Source organism: Salvelinus fontinalis, chromosome 23, assembly GCF_029448725.1.
Source record: "Salvelinus fontinalis isolate EN_2023a chromosome 23, ASM2944872v1, whole genome shotgun sequence".
In the NCBI taxonomy this organism is placed as follows: Eukaryota; Metazoa; Chordata; class Actinopteri; order Salmoniformes; family Salmonidae; genus Salvelinus; species Salvelinus fontinalis.
In genome coordinates, this window is record NC_074687.1 from 30,671,117 (window position 1) to 30,692,113 (window position 20,997).

The 20,997-nt window shown below is 42.1% G+C and overlaps 1 protein-coding gene across 3 annotated transcripts in view; it reads right to left on the reverse strand.

Annotated features, from left to right (window-relative positions):
* LOC129821110 (adenylate cyclase type 5-like) overlaps positions 1 to 20,997 on the reverse strand; it is a 143,053-nt gene that overhangs the window by 13,795 nt on the left and 108,261 nt on the right. The window contains exons 5-10 of one of the 3 annotated variants that reach the window (XM_055878412.1): positions 17,417 to 17,544; positions 11,541 to 11,699; positions 8,961 to 9,102; positions 7,685 to 7,819; positions 2,505 to 2,527; positions 233 to 392 (exon numbers count right to left, since the gene is read on the reverse strand). In XM_055878412.1, the coding sequence (XP_055734387.1) occupies positions 233 to 392; positions 2,505 to 2,527; positions 7,685 to 7,819; positions 8,961 to 9,102; positions 11,541 to 11,699; positions 17,417 to 17,544 (747 nt within the window). The remainder of the gene's footprint in view (positions 1 to 232; positions 393 to 2,504; positions 2,528 to 7,684; positions 7,820 to 8,960; positions 9,103 to 11,540; positions 11,700 to 17,416; positions 17,545 to 20,997) is intronic. The other 2 variants (XM_055878413.1, XM_055878414.1) reach the window with 2 other exon arrangements.

Genomic DNA, 20,997 nt, shown 5'->3' on the forward strand with positions numbered 1-20,997 from the left:
ATACCTGACAAGGAAAAATCCCTTGGTTATAGACTCACACTAAATCTTTTTCCTGGTCGGGCCATGTAGTCAGGAAAAACCCAAGGCCCTGAGTTTGACAATCAATTCTGACACAAATGAATATACTGCTCACTCGTTTGACATATCTACTGCTAAAGATCTATCCAGAAAATTCACTCAAGGCCCTAGTCCGAATATTTCGAGTCACTTCCCTGGAGGAGGACGTCAGTACCTTCTTCTCCAGGTCTGGTTCTCTGAAGGTCAGCAGGAATTTCTTGACGTGTTCGGAGCGTAGCCGGTCGATACTCCTGGCGTCGATGGCTCTCCCTAGAAACTCGTCCACCTCGTCCTCTGGGTTCAGGTTTTCCTGCGTGTTTCTGAAAATGAAATGTCTAGATAACACAAGACGAGGAGACACTTTTTTGTTTTCTGTTTCAGGCCATCACAAGAGGTCCTATGTCTCTATGGGCCAGCCCGCCCCCAGTCCTGCAACCACAAGCTACAACCACAACTTAACTCCACACTTCACCATAGAACTGCATCACCACAATTAAGTGTGGCCATAATAATCAAAGTGATTGAGATCATTAGACCACTCTCATCATGTTAGTTTGATGGGAATAATCGGTCATTGAATCAGCAGTGTATTGTTTGATTGCATTAATTACAGAGGCAATCTGGCCTATTGTCAGTGGATCAGTGGACAAATTCAAACCAGGTGATTAGAATGTTTTTGAAATCACTGTCCACTCATGGGTATGAATGTCATGGCCATGTCATACAAGAAACCTGGCAAGTTGGCGAGTTGGATGTTCTGTTCGTGTTTTCGCTTGCTATGCTGTGTATTATAGATACAGTAGTTTATTTCTGTGACTGCCACACACCTACAGTTGAAGTCGGAAGTTTACATTCACCTTAGCCAAATACATTTAAACTCAGTTTTTCACAATTCCTGACATTTAATCCTAGTAAAAAGTCCCTGTCTTATGTCAGTTAGGATCACCACTTTACTTTAAGAATGTGAAATGTTAGAATAATAGTAGAGAGAATTATTTATTTCAGCTTTTGTTTCTTTCATCACATTCCCAGTGGGTCAGAAGTTTACATACACTCAATTAGTATTTGGTAGCATTGCCTTTAAATTGTTTAACTTGGGTCAAACATTTCGGGTAGCCTTCCACAAGCTTCCCACAATAAGTTGGGTGAATTTTGGCCCATTCCTCCTGACAGAGCTGGTGTAACTGAGTCAGGTTTGTAGGCCTCCTTGCTCGCAAACACTTTTTCAGTTCTGCACACAACATTTCTATAGGTTTGAGGCCAGGGCTTTGTGGTGGCCACTCCGATACGTTGACTTTGTTGTCCTTAAGACATTTTGCCACAACTTTGGAAGTATGCTTGGGGTCATTGTCCATTTGGAAGACCCATTTGTGACCAAGCTTTAACTTCCTGACTGATGTCTTGAGATGTTGCTTCAATATATCCATATCATTTTTCCTCCTCATGATGCCATCTATTTTGTGAAGAGCACCAGTCCCTCCTGCAGCAAAGCACCCCCACAACATGATGCTGCCACCCCCCGTGCTTCATGGTTGGGAAGGTGTTCTACGGCTTGCAGGCCTCCCCCTTTTTCTTACAAACATAATGATGGTCATTATGGCCAAACAGTTCTATTTTTGTTTCATCAGACCAGAGGACTTTTCTAAAACAATTATGATCTTTGTCTCCATTTGCAGTTGCAAACCGTAGTCTGGCTTTTTTATGGCGGTTTTGGAGCAGTGGCTTCTTCCTTGCTGAGCGATCTTTCGGGTTATGTCAATATAGGATTTGTTTTACTGTGGATATAGATACTTTTGTACCTGTTTCCTCCAGCACCTTCACAAGGTCCTTTGCTGTTGTTCTGGGATTAATTTGCACTTTTCGCACTTGTGGGGCTTTACAATTTTTTTCTGAAGTCTTGGCTGATATCTTTTGATTGTCCCATCATGTCAAGCAAAGGGGCACTGGGTTTGAAGGTAGGCCTTGAAATACATCCACAGTTACACCTCCAATTGACTCAAATGATGTCAATTAGCCTATCAGAAGCTTCTAAAACCATGACATAATTTTCTGGAATTTTCCAAGCTGTTTAAAGGCACAGGCAATTTAGCGTATGTAAACTTCTGACTCACTGGAATTGTGATACAGTGAATTATAAGTGAAATAATCTGTCTGTAAACAATTGTTGGAAAAATGGCTTGCACACTTGTCATGCACAAAGTAGATGTCCTAACCGACTTGCCAAAACTATAGTTTGTTAACAAGAAATTTGTGGAGTGGTTGAAAATGATTGTAAATTTTTAATGACTGTAAACTTCCGACTTCAACTGTATCTAGATCATTTAAAGATCTATGGCTTTGATACTGCCATTTGTCTTTAGAAACCCTGAAACCATGACCTGCAGCAGAAGGCAGCCCACCACTTTAACTCACAGGAGGCAAGATGGGGATAGGGGGTCTCTACTCACTTGTCCTTGGGGTCTTCAAATCCCTAGAAGAAAGAAGAAAAGAGCAGAGCTGTGTGTTAGCTGACAAAAAAACATCTGCAAACAGTGAACCTTAAGTGGTGCTCGAGTTTTTTTTAGAAGAGAAAGAGGTAGAATCCATCCACACAGTCAGGTGTTGACAAAAAATTGAGTGTCAACCACCAAGATAAGAGACTGACACCTCTGCCAGCTTTATCTCTGCCCAAACTCTTCGCTCAAGAGGCTAAAAACAACAACAAAAGCTCAGTCGCAAATGGCACCCTATTCCATACCAACATAGTGTACTGCTTTGACAAGGTCCCATAGAACTCTGGTCAAAAGTAGTGCACTATATAGGTAATAGGGTGCTATATCAGACACATTCAAAGTTGAGAACAATAGCTATCCAGGCATCTTCTTGGGGAGAAGAGTCAATAGTGCTTCTGTAGAAGACTGTCTGCCTGTCATAAGACCATCGAGGGGGTCTCTCTGAGCCTTCATTAAAGCTTGACACGGATTATTATACCAGCAGGGTGGTTTGTGTTGTTTACCACACACCTAATTCATAATAATGACCGTTTATTTATTTACATCACATGGGGCTCTATTTTAACAAACCTAACGAAATGGTCAATCAAAGCGCTGGCAGTAGAGCTATAGGTCCTGGGGTGCGTCCAAAATATTTTTGCTATTTTCACCGCCGGAATTATGAGCACAATAGCTGGCAGTGGTGCAAAAGGGCTAGGTTTTGATGAACAAACAAGTTGTAGGTGTGACGAGGGCTTGGCCACTCACTGGCCAATCACGCGTTCCGTGGCTTAATACTGCATGCGCTTGTCTCAAGTTCTGTAGGTTATTGGCTGTCTTTGCATTGTCAACAACTTCAATTCGGCTGGGGGCACAGAATATTCTCTTCTTGGTCCATTGTGTATTGATATTACAGTTTTTTGAAAAGCATAGGCTACAGTAACGAGTGATGTCAACAACAAACAAAAAAACATCCAGTGTTATTTCAATAGCCTATGTTTGGAGTGTTGGCAGTAAACATTGTTGTAATTGGCTTCAATGAGCTATACACATCACACTTAAAATAGAAAATACTAGGCTCACGGAAATTGTATTGTATGTGTGAGGCACGTTCTCAATAAGCAAAATATAGAATTATATAGGACTGAATAATTGAAATACATTTGGAGGAGAGCGTCTTTGACCACCGGATGAGAGATGGGGATGGATACTTGAACAAGCTAAAGGAAGTATGCAGGTAGGCATATGTGTGTATGTTTCAGGATGTGCATTATATTATAAATTCAAGGCACTCTGACAAATAGACCATTTAAACACCTTTTATGGGCTACTTTGCAAGCCAGGATAAATAAGACAAGACGCATTGCTGTTGAACAAGCCTTAGTAGCCTAGACTTAAGGTAAAGGTAACCTTGATATAAAACGCAAAACAAGCAATCTGTTTTTTAAAACAACAATATTTCTAAATAGGATGGGGTCAGAAGCATGATAGCATAAATCGATTCTCTCGTTCCATGGCATAGTGTTTACACGTTGGCCTAAATGTGTGTACGCATAACTATCACACGTCTATACAAAATCCTATGCTCATGTCAATTGTATCGTTGCCTATGTGCAAGGCAGATTAAAAAAATAAATAATCTGCCGCTGATATGGCATTATAGGAGGACTGAATAGTTTGGAGGGGCGCTTCTTTGGTAATCGGATAGGGGCACTCTTCGAAAATTAGGATGGATAGCCTACTTGAACAAGTGAAATGAAGTATGCAGGTATTTGAATTGTGAATTGTGAATAATTAAAAAGCATGAAGGCAAAAAACTATATTTCAAAGCACTCTTAGTAGACCATTTAAAACCCCTTTATCTGTAGGCTACTTAGCTAATGGCCAGGATAAAAATACACACCTATGCGATACTGCTAAACCAGCCTTGATTAAAGGGAGGGTAGGCTATGCTTGGTTTTTAATCATCAAATTAAACGAGCTGGGGGGAAACTTAAAGTGTTTTATGTTTCTAAATATGAGATTCGTCAGCACAAAAGGCACATCTCTCTTCGATGGGCACTGTGTGTCATGGCTGGATAGGCTGAGCTTCCGCTCTCAAAATCCATTCCATTATCAACTGCATTACCGTTAAGACCTGCTTTTTAGCGCTGTATGAAATTGTCACTTTGCACTTGTTTTTAAGGACACACCTCAGATATTGCGCAAGCGAGCTGATGTTAGACAGGCTTTAGGGCTGGAAAATTACAGTGCGGCAGTTTTTACATAACAAAATTGGAAACTAACTTGAGTTTGACACAAAATAGGAGCCCATTAAGTGAAATGAAGAGTTTCTCCATCAATCACGGAACTGCATTGCCCTCTATTGGATGAAGACAGCAACAACAGGATAAAATGTGCTGTGCTGTTCCAAGAAACATCAACACATCTCCAGGAGATAGTCATCTAAACTTAGAGCTACTTCCATATCAACAAATACACTCCCATATGTACATACATTACGATTCACTCTTCTGTCTGACCAGTAAACCTATTACTTTGTGCCTTTGTCACATCTTGGTAAAATCTATATTCCTCAATTGTCCCAATTGTGGACTAAGCTGAAAATACCATGAAACCCTTCCTTTTTGGATGTGACTTTCCAGCAGAATGTCTAGGATGTCTTTTATAACATAAGCAATTCCACTGATAAAACTACACTCTACAAACAGAGAGGGGGAACATCCCCAAATACAAGCATTCTCTATATTTTATATGGAATAGGAGAACAGTGATTAATAACAGTAGGAATGTACGCAAGAAACACAGTTGACAGCAGGTCATTATAAGTCATCTCTACTCCGCTGCCTGCCCTGCACTGCCAGGAAGTTGGAAGACAGGGGCTAGTGGGAATTACTACGTGACTCCCTTTCCTTTCGCCTCACACACATTCTCTCCCCCTCTTTCATGCAATCTGTCTTGCTCAATTTCTCCTTGCTCCCTCTATCTCTGCTGCTGGGATTCACAAGCGGTGCAAGGGGATGAGGAGAGAGAGACAGAGGGACAGAGACAGAGATATAGATAGAGAGATATAGGGAGAGAGACAGATACAGAGAGAGAGCTAAGACAGCCAGCCAGCCAGACCAGCCAAGACAGCCAGCCAGCCAGACTAGCCAAGACAGCCAGCCAGCCAGACCAGCCAAGACAGCCAGACCAGCCAAGACAGCCAGCCAGCCAGACCAGCCAAGACAGCCAGCCAGCCAGACCAGCCAAGACAGCCAGCCAGCCAGACCAGCCAAGACAGCCAGCCAGCCAGACCAGCCAAGACAGCCAGCCAGCCAGACCAGCCAAGACAGCCAGCCAGCCAGACCAGCCAAGACAGCCAGCCAGCCAGACCAGACCAGCCCAGACCAGCCCAGCCCAGACCAGCCAAGACAGCCAGCCCAGACCAGCCCAGACCAGCCCAGACCAGCCCAGACCAGCCCAGACCAGCCCAGACCAGCCCAGACCAGACCAGACCAGACCAGCCCAGACCAGCCCAGACCAGCCCAGACCAGCCCAGACCAGCCCAGACCAGCCCAGACCAGACCAGCCCAGACCAGACCAGACCAGACCAGACCAGACCAGCCAAGACAGACCAGCCAGCCCAGCCAAGACAGACCAGCCAGCCAGCCCAGCCAGCCAGCCAGCCAGACAGCCAGACAGACAGACAGACAGACAGAGATAGAGGCAGACATCCAACTGCGTAGTATGTATTAATCTGCCAAAGAGAGACTGTCTCTCACAATACAGCTGTCCTGTCGCAGCTAGCCAATAATTAAATCAGACAGAACTTACTTACGCCCACACGTACTGAGCTCATTCATTGATTTCAAACACTGATTTCAGATCCAGCAGGGAAGAGATAATAAGATAAAGAGATAACCAGAAATAATTATCTGACTGTAATCTGCACACCAAAAACTCTGGGGTGAAGACAATAGTAGGCAGGTGCGTTACGACTGGAACCAGACTCAGACCATTATTGTGTTGACATAGTGCCCTTGAGTTAATGTTAGGAGAGGAGAGAAAAGAAGACGAGGTGAGAGGGGAAGGGATGGAATGAGAGAGGAGGAGAGGTAAACAACAGACAGTGAGTCACCATAGCAGCATTGTTTTAGCACAGTGGGAGGCCTTGGGGAACAGAAAGAGGACTCAATGGTCACACACTATAGCTTTTTTCTGTGTGTGTGTGTTTGTGCTTCTGTGCATGTGTATGTGTGTGTGTTTTGATGTATGTCTTTGTTGTGTAAGAGAGATGATTCCCCCTGGGATTCTGGGTAATTTATTCTGCTGCAGATGGGATCTCACTGACTAAATGTTATGGTATTTGGTCATCCTTGTTGCCCACGTATTGTATTGTGACAGAGTGAGTAGTCCTCGAGAGACACTTGCTGGAGAGGTGAACCGTAGTGTGAAGGGCCACTGCTTGCTGCCAGCATGCCAGCCTGCCTCCCCCTCTACCCTTGAGACTATACAGAAGCTTTCTGGGAATTCATTACTGAATGCAAATGATTTCCATCGTTTTCTCAGAAGAGAGGAGAGACATGGATATATTGAATAGATGTGTAACTGTCAATACTGACAGTTTTGGAAAAAAGTGTATTGGGATAAAAGCATCTGTTAAATGACTATTATAATATTATTATATGTACCTGTGGTAGTTGTGCTCTGAGGTCTGACGGTACGTTCATCATTCTGTTCAATGTCAGACCTTAGCTCACTGACGTCTACACAGACAGGAAACAAACAGATAAAAGGTGTATCCGCCTCAGGTGAGTTTCCCGTAAGGCCCTGACTGACTGTGGCCATCCTGCTTCCGCTTCCCTGACTCTGCTCCTCTCTCTCTCTCTCTCTCTCTCTCTCTGTGGGGTTTCACCGGGTCAGGGGCAGTGAAACAGGGGTGGGGGCATTGTGACCCTGGAGCTAAATGCTAGACTAAAAACAGAGAGAGCCTAGGGAGACAATGAAAGATATACCGTATGCAATGACATAAACGCCTCACGTCCTTGGCTTTCTATAGTCCCTGGTTAATACACAAACACACAACAACCACAACCTGGCCTTGCTGTGAAGGCCAGATCAGAGAAGAGTAAAGATAAAGTCTGAATGGCGGTGAGGACAGAATGGTATCTCACCATCCTCTTCATCTCCTTGGAGATCTGGTTTCCTCCGTGGTTGTAGAAAGGCCGGTCGGTCCAGTGGCCCGTGTTGTGAGAGACAGAGTTGGCGCGCTGACGGTTCATTTTCGCTATCATCGCCTTCTCTTCTTTCTGCAAGGTAAGGGAGACAGATATACAAGGGATGGTAATGGAAAAAGTCCCTCTGGCAACCAGGAAACCACCAATGTAAAATTCTTGAATTAAAGATCATGCTAAAATTATTTCACTCCCGGGTTACCCCCCATTTCCACCCCTGGCAGCTATACTTCTAGGGGAATACTGGGGGAATTGCATGCAACATCAGTTACATGTTTTCAACGGTTCCTACTACAATTAAATATGCTTATAGGTAGTGATAGCTGACCTGGGATGAGTGTAGTGGTTCAAACTGAACGGAAAAGGTAGCGAACTCTAAGGCTGTGCCTCAAATGGCACTGTAGTGCACTCTATAGGGAATAGGGTGTCATTTGGGACTTGGGACGCACACTAAAATGTATCACTTCTTGTAAACAGTTTATTAGGACAGGTCTGTAATGTAACTATTGTAACAGGGATCGTGAGAACCAACCCATTCCCAATCAACCCATAAGTTAGAATGTAGTATATAGTAATATGATACATTATGTGAAAGTACAAATGATATGATATGTTAGCTGGATTAGAGTCAAGGCTTCTGATATCGCCACAGGACTGATATGATATGATATGACACACACACACTACTGATATAATATATCCTCAGCTGATTAAAAGGACATTGTACTGTACGTAAACAAACATTATCTCATGGTGAGAGAACGGGTGACATCACTCTTTAGAGACGCATGATTTCCAAAAGTAAGCCGACCAGCTGCTTAGAAAAAATAAGACAGCCTGAAAGCATGATAATCAGCCAGTAAATCAAAAAGTGTTTATGAAAATGTATCAGAATTTTGACTGAGCAGGGCTGAGTTTGTTTTCCTATTACAGTCAACTGGGGGCCCAGAGTTTTTCCGAGTCAAGTATCTACATTGGAAATCTTACTCATGTCTGTGTAAAGCCGTATTTGCACGGGACTAATATTACTAGTATTATTTTATTCATTATCTCCAGCACCATACCAGTGTCTACATGGGAAAATAGCGATGAAAGATGTGGTTAAAAAATGTGAGGTGTCCCTTTAAAGGGTCAGATCACGTGATCAGGTAAAACTCTGGGCCATAGTCATAATAACCTAATCTAACAGTAAAGGGATGACAAGGCTGTACTGTACCCTTTTCTGGCTGCAGCCCACGATGAGGTAGGTTTCAATGTTGTGACTCTTCAGATAGACGTTCCTCTCTCCTCCTGATCCTGGCTCCACGTCATAGTCTCCATTCAGGTAGTTCAGAGTGGCCTTGGTGATGTGGATCCGCCTGGCACAAAAACACAGCCATGACTTACTGGACACAATGGTCATTATTATTAATTAATTAATTTCAGGATTGTACAGTTGAAGTGGGAAGTTTACATACACTTAGGTTGGAGTCATTAAAACTCGTTTTTCAACCACTCCAAAAATGTCTTGTTAACAAACTATAGTTTTGGCAAGTCGGTGAGGACTACTTTGTGCATGACACAAGTAATTTTTCCAACAATTGTTTACAGACAGATTATTTCACTTATAATTCACTGTATCACAATTCCGGTGGGTCAGAAGTTTACATACACTAAGTTGACTGTGCCTTTAAACAGCTTGGAAAATTCCAGAAAATTATGCCATGGCTTTAGAAGCTTCTGATAGGCTAATTCACATCATTTGAGTCAATTGGAGGTGTCCCTGTGGATGTATTTCAAGGCCTACCTTCAAACTCAGTGCCTCTTTTGCTTGACATAATGGGAAAATCAAAAACAATCAGCCAAGATCTCAGAAAAACATTTGTAGGCCTCCATAAGTCTGGTTCATCCTTGGGAGCAATTTCCAAACACCTGAAGGTACCATGTTCATCTAAACAAACAATAGTGCACAAGTATAAACACCATGGGACCACGCAGCCGTCATACCACTCAAGAAGGATACAAGTTCTGTCTTCTAGAGATGAACGTACTTTGGTGCGAAAAGTGCAAATCAATCCCAGAACATCAGCAAAGGACCTTGTGAAGATGCTGGAGGAAACAGGTACAAACGTATCTATATCCACAGTAAAATTCCTATATCAACATAACCTGAAAGGCTGCTCAGCAAGGAAGAAGCCACTGCTCCAAAACCGCCATAAAAAAGCCAGACTATGGTTTGCAACTGCACATGGGGACAAAGATCATACTTTTTGGAGAAATGTCCTCTGGTCTGATGAAACAAAAATAGAACTGTTTGGCCATAATGACCATCGTTATGTTTGGAAGAAAAAGGGGGAGGCTTGCAAGCCGAAGAAGACCATCCCAACAATGAAGCACGGGGGTGGCAGCATCATGTTGTGGGCGTGCTTTGCTGCAGGAGGGACTGGTGAACATCACAAAATTGATGGCATCATGAGGAGGAAAAATGATGTGGATATATTGAAGCAACATCTCAACACATAAGTCAGGAAGTTAAAGCTTGGTCGCAAATGGGTTTTCCAAATGGACAATGACCCCAAGCATACTTCCAAAGTTGTAACAAAATGGCTTAAGGACAACAAAGTCCAGGTATTGGAGTGGTCATCACAAAGCACTGACCTCATTCCTATAGAAAATGTGTGGACAGAACTGAAAAAGCGTGGGTGAGGATGGAGGCCAACAAACCTGACTCAGTTACACCAACTCTGTCAGGAGGAATGGGTCAAAATTCACCCAACTTATTGTGGGAAGCTTGTGGAAGGCTAACCGAAATGTTTAACCCAAGTTAAACAATTTAAAGGCAATGCTACCAAATACTAATTGAGTGTGTGTAAACTTCTGACCCACTGGGAATGTGATGAAAGAAATGAAAGCTTAAATAAATCATTCGCTCTACTATTGTTCTGACATTTCCCATTCTTAAAATAAAGTGGTTATCCTAACTGACCTAAGACAGGGAATTTTTACTAGGATTAAATGTCAGGAATTGTGAAAAACTGAGTTTAAATGTATTTGGCTAAGGTGTATGTAAACTTCCGACAACTGTACCATAGAAAAGGATTGTGCAAAAATTGACATAATAATGTAGGCAAATATTTGTTTGCCAGTGATATAGTGATTTTATACCATGGCGTTGAATACTTTCTAATTGTATTGATGGGCATTCTAGAGCATGCAAATATACTGTGCCTTATAGGGAAATAATGCATGATAGAATTCAATGGCTACAGTTCATTTTTACATGTTTTGTTTGAGCTGCTTTTGTAAGCAAAAGCTGAATTTAAAACAGTATCGGTATTGTTGAATTAGATTTTCAGAATTTGGTTAGCTAAACTAGCAAGTCTGTTTGTTTGGTTACCATGGCAACTACTGTAGCTATCTAGTAAACTTGCTAGCTACTTCAGTGAATGTTGAACACATTTCTATCGGCAAATGAACACATTTCTAGTGTCAAATGTGTTACATTATAGCCATGGTAAAAAAGGGATAATCAACTCGTGGCTCTACGCATTCTCTGGGACTGCTAGCATGTCATGGAACACACCTTCCACGGCGTTCATTATTTTCCATAGAACGCATAGCCCCTCGTTGATTATCCCTTACATATGCCATATACATAGTAGCATACCACTTAGAATGTATGCCCAATACAAAAGTTAATTCTAAGTGTTATTCTATGTAGTATTATAGTGTATTTTGATATAGAGCATAGGAGAATAGATGTAGTGTCATTGGGTGAGTGACTCTGTACTGGTTTGTCATGATTGGCCAAACGTACCCTGCCGCGCCCCCAGCCTCCATGTGATTAGCTAACGTGACATCGTTGGACCACACGTCAAACTGCCACTTCCTGAGTCCCAGTACCCCACAGTGGACCCTGCCGCTATGGATGCCCACACGCATGTTCACATTGACCCCTGTGACCTCTCTCACGAGCCTAGAACACACACACACAGATAGAAACAGTTAGAGACCACTGAGCACTGATTTTGGAGGGAGAAAAGAGGAATCTGTTCCCAAGTATTCTATCCAGATGGAGCGGTCAGCGGTACTCAAGCATGTGAAAGCAGCTCAACCAGAGGCTGAGAAAATAGGATTCTGTGCGGTTGTTGTTCACCAATCACACGAGAAAACACAACACAGGCTATAATACATCAGCACGTATGTCCAGCTAACTTTCCCACTTTAGCTAGCTAGCTGGCTAACACTATCAGTTTACAGAGTCACCTTTAACAATAAAAGTAACTGCTTTCGAATCGATTTTTGAAATAATAATTTCTGTTGCATGTGAATACATTTTTATGTCGATAATGTTTGTTTATTTTGTTGCTATGGTCACCAGCGGCTGTCGCCTTCCTAGGCACTAGACGCTTTAACTAGAGGGACAAGATGTCTACTCGACGGTGAAATCGGCGATATTTCCGTATGTGAATCGCTTTAGGGCAACAAACACTACAGGTCAAAAGTTTTAGAACACCTACTCATTACATTTACATTTACATTTAAGTAATTTAGCAGACGATCTTATCCAGAGCGACTTACAAATTCAAGGGTTTTTCTTTATTTTTACTATTTTCAAAATTGTAGAATAATAGTGAAGACATTTAAACTATGAAATAACACATATGGAATCATGTAGTTAACAAAAAAGTGTTAAACAAATCAAAATATATTTTATATTTGTCACGACTTCCACCGAAGTCGGCTCCTTTTCTTGTTCGGCCGGCGTTCGGTGATCGACATCACCGGCTTTCTAGCCATCGCAGCTCCATTTTTCATATTTCCATTTGTTTTGTCTTGTCCCATACACACCTGGTTTTCATTCCCTAATCAATCTACATGTATTTAGCCCTCTGTTTCCCATCATGTCTTTTGCCAAGGTGGGCCACCAGTACTTCCCAGTCAGACAGCGCACCGTCCGACCGATCCCCGGATGACCAGAGGAGGGAGACGTGTGGGCCAAATAGATCAACTGGTCACGGACAGCAGACGGAACGTACTGACGCCCAACGGGACACTGGAGGGGAGCGGGCTCTGTACGCAACGCCTGCTCAATGTCCGCATCCAGCTCCCACACAACCGGCGCTACCAGGCAGGAGGCCGGGAGTATGGGAGTCTGATCCATTCAAGGGGGGGTACTGTCACGACTTCCGCCGAAGTCGGCTCCTCTCCTTGTTCGGCCGGCGTTCGGCGATCGACATCACCGGCTTTCTAGCCATCGCAGCACCATTTTTTATATGTCCATTTGTTTTGTCTTGTCGCATACACACCTGGTTTTCATTCCCTAATCAATCTACATGTATTTAGCCCTCTGTTTCCCATCATGTCTTGGTGTGTAATTCTGTTAAGCGTGTGTAGCGGAGGCGAAGTCAGGTGCAGAAGAGCAGAGTGTAGCAAACAGGCGCACTTTAATTCCGTTCCAAATAGACAGCACAATAAAAACATACAAGTGCCAAAACCACGTAAATAACAAAAGTATTTGATTGATTAGGGAATGAAAACCAGGTGTGTATGGGACAAGACAAAACAAATGGACATTTGAAAAATCGAGCGGCGATGGCCAGAAAGCCGAACGCCGCCCGAACAAAGAGAGGACCCAACTTCGGCGGAAGTCGTGACAATATTTGAGATTCTTCAAATAACCATCCTTTGCCTTGACGACAGCTTTGCACACTCTTGGCATTCTCTCAACCAGCTTCACCTGGAATGATTTTCCAACAGTCTTGAAGGAGTTCCCACATATGCTGAGCACTTGTTGGCTGCTTTTCCTTCACTCTGCGGTCCGACTCATCCCAAACCATCTCAATTTGGTTGTGTTTTGGGGATTGTGGAGGCCAGGTCATCTGATGCAGCACTCCATCACTCTCCTTCTTGGTAAAATAGCCCCTACACAGCCTGGAGGGTCATTGTCCTGTTGAAAAACAAATGATAGGCCCACTAAGCCCAAACCAGATGGGATGGCGCATCGGTGCAGAAACCTGTGGTAGCCATGCTGGTTAAGTGTGCATTGAATTCTAAATAAATCACAGCCAGTGTCACAAGCAAAGCATTCCACATCATAACACCTCCTCCTCCATGGTTTATGGTGGGAAATACACATGCGGAGATCATCCGTTAACCCACATCACGTCTCACAAAGACAGCGCAGTTGGAACCAAAAATCCCCAATTTGGACTCCAGAGCAAAGGACAGATTTCTACCGGTCTAATGTCCATTGTTCGTGTTTCTTGGCCCAAGCAAGTATCGTCTTCTTATTGGTGTTCTTTAGTAGTGGTTTCTTTGCAGCAATTCGACCATGAAGACCTGATTCACACAGTCTCCTCTGTACAGTTGATGTTGAGATGTGTCTGTTACTTGAACTCTGTGAAGCATTTATTTAGGCTGCAATTTCTGAGATTGGTAACTCTAATGAAATTATCCTCTGCAGCAGAGGTAACACTGGGTCTTCCATTCCTGTGGCGGTCCTCATGAGAGCCAGTTTCATCGTAGCGCCTGATGGTTTTTGTGATTGCACTTGAAGAAACTTTAAAAGTTCTTGAAATGTTCCTTATTGACTGAAAGTAATGATGGAGTGCCATTTCTCTTATTTGAGCTATTCTTGCCATAATATGGACTTGGTCTTTTACCAAATAGGGCTGTCTTCTGTATACCCCAGTACATTGTCACAACACAACTGATTGGCTCAAATGCATTAAGAAGGAAAGAAATTACACCAATTAACTTTTAAGAAGGCACGCCTGTTAATTGAAATGCATTCAAGGTGGCTATGTCATGAAGCTGCTTTAGAAAATGCCAAGAGTGTGCAAAGCTGTCATCAAGGCAAAGGGTGGCTATTTGAAAAATCTCAAATATAAAATATATTTTGATTTGTTCAACACATTTTTGGTTACTACATGATTCCATATGTGTTATTTCATAGTTTTGATGTCTTCACTATTATCCTACATTGTAGAAAATAGTACAAAATAAATAAAAACCCTTGAATGAGTAGGTGTTCTCATTCAAGGGTAGTGTATAGTGTATATCCATTGTATAGTGTATATCCATTGCTTAAGCTCAGTATATTTGGTTACAATGCAGTAATCACCTCGTTATAATGTCACAGCAGTCTCCTAATACGGTGCCTCGCTGACTCCGTGTGAATGTAGAGGGCAGGGACACTGAACCAGAACATTTTCTCACCTTCGCCTTTTAAACACTTAATCAGTGGCAATATTCTAGATGTTATAACATTGTTACTTGTTATTGCGTCATGGAAGTTGGGGGACTGCTTCGAAAAAGGAGAAAGCTAAGTGAAGCAAAAATGCAATAACCACAGCCGCTCTGGTCGAAGGGACGAAAACACAGTCAATTGCACGCATGTGCGTACATACACACACACACACACACAGACACACACACGCACACACATACAAACACACTACTGCTGACAGGAGTGCTGAGGGGCAGACAGTCAGGTCTGTGAGCGGAGACAGACATCTGTCTCGTCATTCAGAAACAGCCAATCAATAAATCAGCCAGCCCTTATCTCTCTCATCAAACACCAATCAGAAGCCACAAAAAAATACAACTGAACAATAACGCAATCAGCATTAGACTGTTTCAAGCACACCAAGCACCTGTCCTGGACTCATTGACTCAACTTCTGCAGACACAAATTAGGCTAAGTGCCTCTTCATGCGTATAGAGTGAACCTGATTTGAACCTTTCAGGTTTCTCTGGGCCTGGAAGTGTAGGAGTACTATGGCACTAATGCACACCTGCCTCCTACCACCTGTCTGAAACAAGGCTTGTGCATCCTGTGGCTCTCCAGGAACAGGATTGAAGAACAATTGAAGAGTTTATATCCAAAACGCTATATTGATATGTTTCACATTTGAAATGATTGCTTATGGGTACCTTCATGTGTGTGTAAAATATGACAGTCCTCAGATGTTTTATTCATAGATGTTAAATGTGTATGAATATGTGTATATATATATATATAAGTATTCAGACCCTCTGACTTTTTCCACATTTTGTTACATTACACCCTTATTCTAAAATTGATTAAATGAAAAAAAATCCTCAGCAATCTACTAACAAGACTCCATAATGACAAAGCGAAATCAGGTTTTTAGAATGCTTGCAAATGAATGAAAAATGTAAAACTGAAAACCTTATTTACCTAAGTATTCAGACCCTTTGCTATGAGACTCGAAATTAAGCTCAGATGCATCCTGTTTTACATTGATCATCTTTGAGATGTTTCTACAATTTGATTCTAGTCCACCTGTGGTAAATTCAATTAATTGCACATGATTTGGAAAGGCACACACCTGTCTATATAAGGTCCCACAGTTGACCATGCATGTCAGAGTAAACACCAAGCCATGAGGTCGAAGAAATTGCCCGTAGAGCTCCGAGACAGGATTGTGTGCTGCGCAGCTATTTTCAGGTCTCTCCAGTGATTTTCGATTGGGTTCAAGTCCAGGCTCTGGCTGGGCCATTCAACAACATTCAGAGACTTGCCCGAAGCCACTCCTGCACTGTCTTGGCTGTGTGCTTAAGTAGTTGTCCAGTTGGAAGGCGAACCTTCGCCTCAGTCTGAGGCCCTGAGCACTCTGAAGCATGTTTTCATCAAGGATCTCTCTGTACTTCGCTCCGTTCATCTTTTCCTCAATCCTGACTAGTCTCCCAGACCCTGCCGCTGAAAAACATCCCCACAGCATGATTTTGCCATCACCATGCTTCACCGTATTGATGGTGCTAGGTTTCTCTCAGATGTGACGCTTGGCATTCAGGCCAAAGAGTTCAATCTTGGTTTCATCAGACCAGAGAATCTTGTTTCTCATGGTCTGAGAGTCTGTAGGTGCCCTTTGGCAAACTCCAAGCGGGCTGTCATGTGCCTTTTACTGAGGAGTGGCTGCAGTCTGGCCACTCTACCACAAAGGCCTAACTGGTGGAGTGTTGCAGAGATAGTTGTCCTTCTGGAAGGTTCTCCCATCTTCACAGAGGAACTCTAAAGCTCTGTCAGAGTGACCATCGGGTTCTTAGGTACCTCCCTGACCAAGGCCCTTCTCCCCCGATTGTTCAGTTTGACCGGCGGCCAGCTTTAGGAAGAGTCTTGGTGGTTCCAAAGTTCTTCCATTTAAGAATGATGGAGGCCACTGTTTTCTTGGGGACCTTCAATGCTGCAAAAAATGTTTGGTACCCTTCCCCTGATCTGTGCCTCGACACAATCCTGTCTCGGAGATCTATGTACAATTCCTTTGACATCATGGCTTGGTTTTTGCTCTGACTTTCACTGTCAACTGTGGGACCTTATATAGACAGGCGTGTGCCTTTCCAAATCATGTCAAATCAATTGAATTTACCACAGGTGTACTCCAATTAAGTTGGAAAAACATCTCTAGGATGATCACTGGAAACAGGATACACCTGAGCTCAATTTCATGTCTCACAGCAAAGGGTCTGAATACTTAGGTAAATAAGGTATTTCTTTTTTTCATTTGAATACATTTGTAAACAATGAATTTGGCTTATTGTGTGTAGATTGCTGAGGATTTGTATTTATAAGGAATAAGGATGTAACGTAACAAAATGTAGAAAAAGTCAAGGGGTCTGAGTACTTTCAGAAAGCACTAAATATGTATTTGGCCGTGCCATACTCACGAGATGGCCTCGATCATGTCCACACCCATCTCCACACAGCAGGATGCGTGGTCGGCCCGGGCCTCTGGCAGCCCAGACACACAGTAGTAGCAGTCGCCAAGAATCTTAATACGCAGGCAGTGGTTCTCCTGTTGACACATACACACGCGCACGCGCACACACACGCGCACGCGCACGCGCACACGCACGCGCACACACACACGCACACACACGCACACGCACACGCACACGCACACGCACACGCACACACACACACAGACACACAGACACACATAATGTGTTAGTGTGTTACTAGCATTTCCTTTGAGGAGGGTTTTACATACGATGATCACAAAAAGTGTTTGTTTGTTGCCTGCTTGTTGAAATGCACTTGGTATTGTAAGTCTCTCTGGATAAAAGCCTCATGACTAAAAACTCAGTGGGAAATAATTCCTTTCCAAATTAAAACCTGACCACTATATCTAGGCAACCAAATGCTGGCTTCACATTTTGCCAACACTTGGGATAAAACTACAGTGCCTTCAGAAAGTTTTCACACCCCTTGACTTTCCACATTTTGTTACAGCCTGAATTTCAAATGGATTAAACTGAGATTTTTGTGTCACTGGCCTACACACGGTACCCCATAATGTCAAAGTGGAATTATGTTTTTCTAAATTTTACAAATAAATTACAAATGAAAGCTGAAATGCCTTGAGTCAATAAGTATTCAACTCCTTTGTTATGGCAAGACTAAATAAGTTCAGGAGTAAAAATGTGTTTAACAAGTCACATAATAAGTTGCATGGACTCTGTGTGCAATAATAGTGTTTAACATGATTCTTGAATGACTACTTCATCTCTGTACCCCACACATACAATTATCTGTAAGGTATCTCCATCAAGCAGTGAATTTCGAACATAGATTCAACCACAAAAACCAGGGAGATTTTCCAATGCCTCACAAAGAAGGTCACCTATTGGTAGATGGATAAAAAAAAAACACACACATTGAATATCCCTTTGACAATGGTGAAGTTATTAATGACACTTTAGATGGTTTATCAATACATCCAGTCACTACAAAGATACAGGCGTCCTTCCTAACTCAGTTGCCGGATAGGAAGGTAACCGCTCAGCGATTTCATGAGGCCAATGGTGACTTCAAAACAGTTACAGAGTTTAATGGCTGTGATAGGAGAAACTGAGGATGGATCAACTACATTGTAGTTAATTCACAATACTAACATAATTGACAGAATGAAAAGAAGGAAGCCTTTACGAAATAAAAATATTCCAAAAAAACAAGGCACTAATGTAGTACTGCAAAAAATGTGGCAAAGCAATTAACTTTTTGTCCTGAATACAAAGTGTTATGTTTGGGGCAAATCCAACACATTACTCAGTACCACTCCATATTTTCAAGCATGGTGGTGGCTGTATCATGTTATGGGTATGCTTGTAATCATTAAGGACTGGGTAGTTTTTCAGGAGAAAAAAATAAACAAAATGGAGCTAAGCACAGGAAAATTCCTAGAGGAAAATCTGGTTCAGTCTGCTTTCCACCAGAATGGCAGATGAATTCACCTTTCAGCAGGACAATAACCTAAAACACAAGGCCAAATCTACACTGGAGTTGCTTACCAAGAAGACAGTAAATGTTCCTGAGTGGCTGAGTTACAGTTTTGACTTAAATTTACTTGAAAATCTATTGTTGTCAAGCAATGATCAACAACCAATTTAACAGACCTTGAAGAATTTTTTACAAAGAATAATGTTGCACAATCCGGGTGTGGAAAGCTCTTAGAGACTTACCGAGAAAGACTTACAGCTATTATCACTGCCAAATGTGCATTCAGCAAATTATTGACTCAGGGGTGTGAATCCTTATGTAAATCAGATATTTCTGTATTTCATTTTCAATAAATGTGCAAAAATGCATTTAAACATGTTCTCACTTTGTCATTATGGGATCTTGTGTGTAGATGGGAGAGAAAACAATTATAATAATTCAGGCTGTAACACAACAAAATGTGGAATAAGTCAAGGGGTATGAATACTTTCTGACGCCACTAGATCTGTGGTGTATGGGGTATGTTTTCCATACAGTGTATAATTACCCCTATATAATGTACTGTCACTTATAAATACCAAATCTAAATACCAAGTTTGGACTTTCACATAGTGATGAATGACATTGGAAATGTATTGTTCCCAGTGGGAACGTCGAGGTCTGGAAGAAAACTAAATGAATCACTTTTCTTCTTTTTTCTGGGAATTCTGCACTGCAAAACGCCCTCATGACATGTATGTTAAAGAGAATTGCTCTTTTTCTTTTACCTATTTTAATACAATTTCACTGCAGTATAAAATACTGTTAATAGCTTATTATTTCCCTCATTCTTACTGTAAACAACACAGCTTTGTTAGGTAAGAATACTGTTAATAGTTTATTATTTCCCTCATTCTTACTGTAAACAACACAGCTTTGTTAGGTAAGAATACTGTTAATAGCTTATTATTTCCCTCATTCTTACTGTAAACAACACAGCTTTGTTAGGTAAGAATACTGTTAATAGCTTATTATTTCCCTCATTCTTACTGTAAACAACACAGCTTTGTTAGGTAAGAATACTGTTAATAGCTTATTATTTCCCTCATTCTTACTGTAAACAACACAGCTTTGTTAGGTAAGAATACTGTTAATAGCTTATTATTTCCCTCATTCTTACTGTAAACAACACAGCTTTGTTAGGTGAGAATACTGCTGCTCTCCATCCATTATGTTTTTGTACTGTAAAATACAGAAAATAGGCTATTGTGTGTGTGTACTTCATGGTTTGTTATTTAGAACTCAACAGTCACGGCTATACAGATATTGGGTTGGGGGGGGCAACACAGAGTGATCACATGGAAAGCTTGAGTAATCATTCTACATGTGTCTTCTAGAACACAGAGTTAAGTAGCATGCCCTGGATATGACCTTAATGGTTGCTTGGCAGAGTGAGTCTGGCCTTGTGCTGTACTGTAAATATCTAGCCTAATGGTTTGTGTGAGAGAGTGTGTGTGTGTTTGTGTGTGTGTGTGTGTGTGTGTCTCCCTTGGGCAGGGCACAGGACTGCAGCAGGCTCATGTCTCATGATAGCCACCTGAATGTCTTCTGTCTCCACAGCACATGGCTCTGTTTAAACCAGGATCCATACAATCACTCCTAGTGTTGTGCAAATTAAACAGTGTGTGTGCGGGTGTGTAGTTGGGTGTGTATGTGTGTGTGTGTGTGTGTCTGTTCACGACCTCCTTGGAACATGTGACAGGATCTAAATCTATTTAAGTGCATTTAAGAAAATCCTTCTGACTGCATCATTAATACGTCTATGTGATTAATCTGACATATGAAAGTGAATGTGTGTATGTGTACTGGAATCAGCTAAGACGTGGCTAGTGAGATGGGCAGTTCTCAGTGTCTTCGCATGCACATGTGTGTGTGTGTCTGTTCATATGTGTGAGCGTGCATGAGTGTGTGTGCACAGCTATGTGTGTATGCAGATTGTATTATGTGTACGTGCCTGTGCATGCAAGTATGTATGTGTTCATGCATATGG